The 6,876-nt window shown below is 48.2% G+C and overlaps 1 protein-coding gene across 1 annotated transcript; it reads left to right on the top strand.

Annotated features, from left to right (window-relative positions):
* Positions 1-3,557: 3,557 nt before the first annotated feature.
* On the top strand, positions 3,558-6,050 carry Il23a (interleukin 23 subunit alpha). Its single transcript, XM_075954352.1, has 4 exons — positions 3,558-4,442; positions 4,822-4,923; positions 5,169-5,309; positions 5,411-6,050. The coding sequence occupies exons 1-4, from the start codon at positions 4,281-4,283 to the stop codon at positions 5,588-5,590; spliced, it is 585 nt and encodes a 194-aa protein (XP_075810467.1). The 5' UTR covers positions 3,558-4,280; the 3' UTR covers positions 5,591-6,050.
* The last annotated feature ends 826 nt before the right edge of the window (positions 6,051-6,876 follow it).

The following is a 6,876-nucleotide window of genomic DNA, read 5'->3' as shown; positions in this document are numbered from 1 at the left end:
CACATAACACATTTCTGCACACATAAGAAATAGATACAGCTATTTTTATGAAAGTCAACTGCTAAAGCATCTGTTTAGCACATGTAAGCACCTAGCAGGAACAAAGCCCGAGTTTAACCCCAGTATCTCCAAAAAACAAATATTCTCTGGGCTGAGTCTATAGGTCAACAGTTTAGCGCTTGCATAACATACACACGTATAAGAAGCTCTAGTTCACAACATACATGCACACACGCACATATCCATGTCTGTGTGCTCTCTCTCTGATTTCTCCCAATAAAAGCAAGTAGAACTTCATGCAAGAACATGAGGTGGAGGCAGGTGGATCAGTAGTTCAAGGCCATTCTCTGCAGCATCGTGACTACGTAGCCTGGGCTATGGGAGATTCTATCAAAAAAACAAAACCGCAAAAGGGGCAGGCAGGAGGACATAGGCACTTGGTATTCCATATTCCATGGACTCCTATATCAAAATAGGAAATACCTAACTCAAAGGATCTCTGACATCACAGGTTCACACACAAAAGCTAAGTGCTAAGAGGCTTCAACAGTTCCTATACAGAAATCTCTACATTGAGAGCTCATAATTCTCATAATTTAAGAGACCTCAGGAGTTAAAGAGCTTGAGATACATGGAATGAATAAGTTACTTTTGGTTTTGTTGAGCTAAATTCTCACTATGTAGCCCAAACTGGCCTTGAAATTGTGATTCTCCAGTCTAAGTGCTCCCAATACTGGGGATAAAAAAGGGGGTCACCACACCCCACTCAAGAGTTTATTGCTGGACAGTGATGGTGCGTACCTTTAATCCCAGTGCTCAGCAGGCAGAGGCAGGCAGATCTCTGTGAGTTCAAGACCAGTCTGGTCTACAGAGCTAGCTCCAGGATAGCCGTGGTTACACAGAGAAATCTTGTCTAGAATAAAACAAACAAACAAACAAACAAACAAAAGACTGAATGGATCAAACAAAACAAACCAAAGACTAAACTGCAGTCTATGAGCCTATGAGGTGAGCCTGATGTAGATCTATAATCCTTGTTAAATTAGGAAGTAAAAATTTAAAGATCCGCTGGGTGATGGTGGCGCACTCGGGAGGCAGAGGCAGGTGGATCTCTGTGAGTTTGAGACCAGCCTGGTCTACAAGAGCTAGTTCCAGGACAGGCTCCAAAGCCACAGAGAAACCCTGTCTCGAAAAACCAAAAAAAAAAAAATTAAAGATCCAAACCAGGTGTGGTAGTGCTCACACCTTTATCCCTACAGGAGGCAGCTGAGGCAGGCTGATCTCTGAGTTCAAAGCCAGCCTGCTCTGCACAGTGAGTTCTAAGCCACCCAGGCTACATAGTGAGACCCTGCCTCAGAAAAAAAAAATTCTGGAGATCTGATGAGAACACTTGCCTAGCGTGTGTGAGGCCTTAGGTTCATTCTCCAGAACCACAACAAATAGGGGAAGTGTGAAGCCAGTGGGAAAGATGCCTCAGCGGGTAGAGGTGCCAGCTGCCAGAGCCTGGCAACCTGAGTTCAGTTCCTGGAAAGCACGCCAAGGTGGAAAGAGAGGACTGACTTAAACGTTGTCCTCTGATGTCCACAGGCGTACTGAGGCACACACGCATCCACACACATGGTAATTTTAAGCATTATTTTGTTTGTTTGTTTGTTTTGTTTTTGTTCCCCGGCTGTTTGTTTTTTGAGATAGGGTTTCTCCGTAGCTTTGGAGCCTGTCTTGGTACTAGGTCTTGTAGACCAGGCTGGCCTCAAACTCACAGAGATCCGCCTGCCTCTGCCTCCTGAGTGCTGGGATTAAAGGCGTGCACCACCACCGCCTGACTAATTTTAAGCATTGTAAAAATTTTTTATGTACATTGGTATTTTCTTCTTTCTTTCTTTCTTTCTTTTTTTCTTTCTTTTTTCTTTCGTGCCCGTGTGAGGATGTCAGATCCCCTGGAGCTGGAGTTACAGTCAGTTGTGAGCTGCCATGTGGGTGCTGGGGATTGAACCCAGGTCCTCTGGGAGAGTAGTGCTCTTAACCACTGAGCCATCTCCCCACCAATTTTTAAAAGTAGAATCTGAAAGCAAGTTATTGGCACCATAGTTCTAGTGGTCTGTGTTAAATTACTTATCTCCGCCCCAGGCTCCCCAGCTGTCATATGCAGTATGTAGTATAATAACACTTACTGAGTAGAATTTCTTGTGAGACTTAGGTTAATGCACATAAAGTGCTTAGAGCAAGTGCACAGCAGAACGTGAGAGCCAACTGCACGTTAGCCATCGTTATTACCCACCTGGGGGACCTTCAGCTGGACTCGGAGGCTGAGCATCCAGCTGGAAAGGCCTGTCTAGGAGTGTCTTCTGAATGTGATTTGCATAACGGTTGAGAGCCAGCTGACGTCAAGAGCTTCTTGAAGTCCTAGGTCAGCCGTAGCCTTGGAAATGGTCCCAGCTGCGAGACAGCCCCAGAGTCTCCCCACGGACCCTGCTTCCTACTCCACTGCTAAAGCAGCAGGAAGTGAAACAGCCCTGGGCCTACAGCTCGCCCCATCCAGCTCATCCCACCTCCCTTTCCTTATCTTTCCTTCACCTTTCAGCTCCTTTTAGGACTCTCGGGACATGGACCAGAGGTAGCAAAAGTAGAAGAGACATTACACCAAGTAGGGGTGGACTCCCCAGACAGCCTCTCAATTCCCTTATTCCATTTCTACCCATCCTACGTAGACGAACCATCTCTCCCCCAAAATCTCTCCCCTACGGTGCTGGCAAGGTCTCATCTAAAGGTAGGCATACCTGCTACAGCATCCTAATGACACATGAGCCGGAAGTTTCACTGCGGTTTAGAACAGTCCCGAAGGGTCCTAGCTTCCGCACGCCTTGCTAAAATCAGAAGGATACGGAGATTGGCATCCCTGTGCAAGGGTGACATACCAATCCGTAAAGCATTTTATATTTAAAAACTAGACTCTGGATGGTGGCATACACCTTTAATTCCAACACTTGGGAGGTGGAGGCAGGCAGATCTCTGTGTTTGAGGCCAGCGTGGTCTACAGAGTGATTGCCAGGCCAGCCCGAGAGGGGCCCCTATTGAGAACATGTCTCTCAGAGGAACAGTTAATTTTGAGAGCCTTCCGTGTGGTCGTCTACAGTCTCATTCTGACGTCCAAATTGTCCTGGGCCCCTCCGTAGGGCTGGGGCAATTCCAGCTCCAGACCACCCTCCCCTCCCACGTCCAACCTCACGCTGTCAGTTGCTTCCCTGGATGTTGCGTCATGGACGGTGATGAAATCAGCCATCAGTGGATTTTACCCATGGATGCAATAGGCTGCAAGCCCAGCACGGATCACTGCCACTGCACCTTCAGCTGCCCAGAACTTGTAGCGATACTGTTCCAGCCATGGGGTAGGACGGGTAGGGGTGGAACTTCGAAGCTGCATTTCCAGTCCTTGTTTCCATTGGTTCCCTGAAAAATCATTGCCTCAAACCCACAGAACTGAGGACAACCTGAGGCAAAGTGGAATGAGAAGTCAAGCGGTTCTTGGCCAACATTATCACCCCAAAGTAACCCTTTCCCACAGTGAGGGCTGGCATAGTAATGTCTTACCCTGCCCTGAAATGGCATCTCAGGTCACAAAGTACTTCCATGGTTACTGTTGCCTCCAAAAGCAGGACCACCCAGTGAAAAGAACACCCTTTCCCACGGTGGAAAAGACGGGCTTTGTTCTCACGTAGATGGTATCATACGGGAACCAAAGTTCATTTCAAACTGAGCTCACCCTGGGATTTGGCGATGAATGAATGCTGTTTTGGTTTTTCCTCGGGCAAGAGGAAGTGAGGAAATCAGAATGGGATGAGGTAAGAATAATGCCTTGAGAGGCAAAAATATCAGACGGATTGCACGGGAAGGAACTGGAGATGGCATGAATTGAAATATTCGTTCCTTCCCTACCCCGGCTGCAGCCATTTCTGTTCCTGGAGAGTGTGACACACGTCCCATCCTCGGCCTCTGGCCACAGCGACCTCACCGCTCATTTCCCCTGGAACCGAGGAGGCATACCTGGGCTCTCCACAGAGGGAGATGATGCAGGGAGGGGAATCCCACCTGCTCTGAGTCACCTGCTAGTGTAATGGGCGGGTCTTACAGCTCAGGGACCTTAAAAAGAGACTGTGAGACAAAGGGAAGAAAACAGGAAGCATCTTAGAAACCGGACTACAAGAGTCAGAATAAAAGGAGGCGGGTGGAGAGTCCACCAGGCCTGGTGCAGGTCACAGAGGATTTGAGAAGCAGACACCAAGATGCTGGACTGTAGAGCCTTACTACTGCTGTGGCTGCTGCCCTGGGCGGCTCACGGCCGGACGGTGCCCCGGAGCAGCAGCCCTGACTGGGCGCAGTGCCAGCAGCTCTCTCAGAATCTCTGCACACTGGCCTGGAGTGCACATCCCCGAGAGGGACCGATGGTAAGTGCGAGCTCCTGGAGCCATGCAGAAACCTTCGCAAGCCCTCGAAGTGTGAAGTGTGATGTAAGCTGGGGCCCTGGGTGGACTCTGGAGGGCTGAAGGTCGTCACAGAATGAGAGAGGACAGAAGATGAACTTCGGGGAGAGCCTAAGAGTCCATTGTAACGCAAAAGTTACTTGTGTTGCCGGGCAGTGGTGCGTACCTTTAATCTCAGCACTCAGGAGGCAGAGGCAGGCAGATCTCTGTGAGTTCGAGGCCAGCATGGTCTACAGAGTGAGTTCAAGGGCAGGCTCCAAAACTGCACAGAAACCCTGTCTCAAAAAAGCAAAGCAACAGCAACAACAAAACCTTATCTCATCCTCCCTTGGCCCCATTCCAGGATCTGCTAAGAGAAGAAGGAGGTGAAGAGGCTAGAAATGATGTCCCGCACATCCAGTGTGGGGACGGCTGTGATCCCCAAGGACTCAAGGACAACAGCCAGGTACCATCCAGATGATGTTAGTACATCTAGGGCAGGGGGAGGAATGAGCTGGCATCATATCAACCCCTCACTATTCCTGAGATGGTAAAGAACTGCCAAGGGCTTGAAGCCGGCCTGAGCTACCTGGTGTAGGTTTAAGGCCACAGCCTGAGCTAGTGGGATGCTGTCTAAAGAAGAGGGAGAAAAGAAAGCAGGGCACTGGAAAAGAGTATCCATATGTTTTCATTGCTTCCTCCTTTCCCTAGATGTGCCTGCAAAGAATCCACCAAGGTCTGGTTTTTTATAAGCAGCTGCTGGACTCAGACATCTTCACAGGGGAGCCTTCTCCACTCCCTGATGTGAGCCAGCTTCATACCTCCCTACTGGGCCTCAGCCAGCTCCTCCAGGTATGAACCCGGGGTCTGGAGGATGGGACTAGCCAGTGTCTGAGACAGAAGCTGGGAGCTTAGTATTAGAACCGTTCTGACTGTATCTTGTGTCCTTTCAGCCAGAGGATCATCCCTGGGAGACCCCACAGAGGCCTAGCCTGAGTCCCAGCCAGCAGTGGCAGCGTCCCCTTCTCCGCTCCAAGATCCTCCGAAGCTTCCAGGCCTTTGTGGCGACAGCTGCCCGGGTCTTTGCCCATGGAGCAGCCACCCTAACGGAACCCTTAATACCAACAGCTTAAGTATAGCACCCAGGTTCCCAGCAATGATAAGATCAATCTACCAACCCAGGCATCTGTAAGCCAACAAGCTAACTGACCCATTAGTACTTTTGGTTGTTGTTCTGTTTTGTTTGGAGGGCAAGGGCAGCTTTACTACGGGGGGTGGGGGGGGGACCAGAGCAGGTAGCTCCCTAGAGGAAGGAGATGGAGATGAGAAATAAAGTCCCGCGGGAGCACGTCAGGGAAGCAATGAGAAAGGCCAGAGCACCAGAAAAAGTGAGCCCAAGCAAGCTCGGTACCTGCCTGCTTAGTCCCTGAGGACAAACGGCCAACGTGGATGGACTGTGATTTCACCTGGGACAAAGCTGCATATTTATTAACCCGGAAGGGAGATTTGGGTATTTATCCTTGTAACAGAAGTTTACAGGATTGTTATTTATTATATTTATAAGGAATTATGTATTTTTCCAATAAAGACTTATTTATGTGGCTCTCTGAGTCTAATTTCCCTTTCTTTTTCCTTCCTTCCTTCCTTCCTTCCTTCCTTCCTTCCTTCCTTCCTTCCTTCCTTTCTTTCTCTCTTTCTTTCTTTCTTGTTTTTCGAGACAGGGGTTCTCTGTGTAACAGCCCTGGCTGTCCTGGAACTCACTCTGTAGACCAGGCTGGCCTCGAACTCACAGAGATCCGCCTGCCTCTGCCTCAACAGTGCTGGGATTAAAGGCATGCACCATCACTGCCCAGCTTTCTTGACTCTACTTTCTTTTTTTTAATTTATTTATTCTTATTTAATATGCATTGGTGTTTTGCCATGGGTGTCAGGTCCCCTGAAACTGGAGTTATAGACAGTTGTGAGCTGCCATGTGGGTGCTAAGAATTGAATCCTGGTCCTCTGGAGCAGTCAGTCCTCTTTTTTTGTACATTTTTTTAAATAATAATTTTAATTAATACATTGAAAGGAAAGGGAAGTTATGATCTGAAGAGGAACCAATGCATATCAGACCATTTCTAGATTAAAGGCAAATATTAAGGCGACCGCTTTTATAAGATTCAACCACAGTTTGTAGAGAGCGGACGAAGAGATCGATCAACAGTTAAGACCACAGATTATTCTTCCAGAGGGTCTTAGTTAAATTCCTAGTACCCACTGCAGGTGGCTCACAACAGCCTGTGACTTCAGCTCACAGGCATCCAATGCCTCTAGTCCATATGCACGTGGCACACACCTTCAGACGCACATAGCCACACAATTAATAAAAAATGATTTTATACATTTTTAATTAATATTTATTGAGATCTACATTTTTCTT

This window comes from Microtus pennsylvanicus, chromosome 20 (genome assembly GCF_037038515.1).
Source record: "Microtus pennsylvanicus isolate mMicPen1 chromosome 20, mMicPen1.hap1, whole genome shotgun sequence".
Taxonomy (NCBI): Eukaryota; Metazoa; Chordata; class Mammalia; order Rodentia; family Cricetidae; genus Microtus; species Microtus pennsylvanicus.
Note: the sequence above shows the minus strand (reverse complement) of the source record. Positions and strands in the feature narration are given on the sequence as shown.

Coding starts and splice junctions, on each gene's coding strand:
- Il23a (XM_075954352.1), top strand. CDS start 4,281: ATGCTGGACTGTAGAGCCTTACTACTGCTGTGGCTGCTGCCCTGGGCG. Junction 4,443..4,821: donor ATCCCCGAGAGGGACCGATG/GTAAGTGCGAGC, acceptor GCCCCATTCCAG/GATCTGCTAAGAGAAGAAGG. Junction 4,924..5,168: donor GACTCAAGGACAACAGCCAG/GTACCATCCAGA, acceptor TCCTTTCCCTAG/ATGTGCCTGCAAAGAATCCA.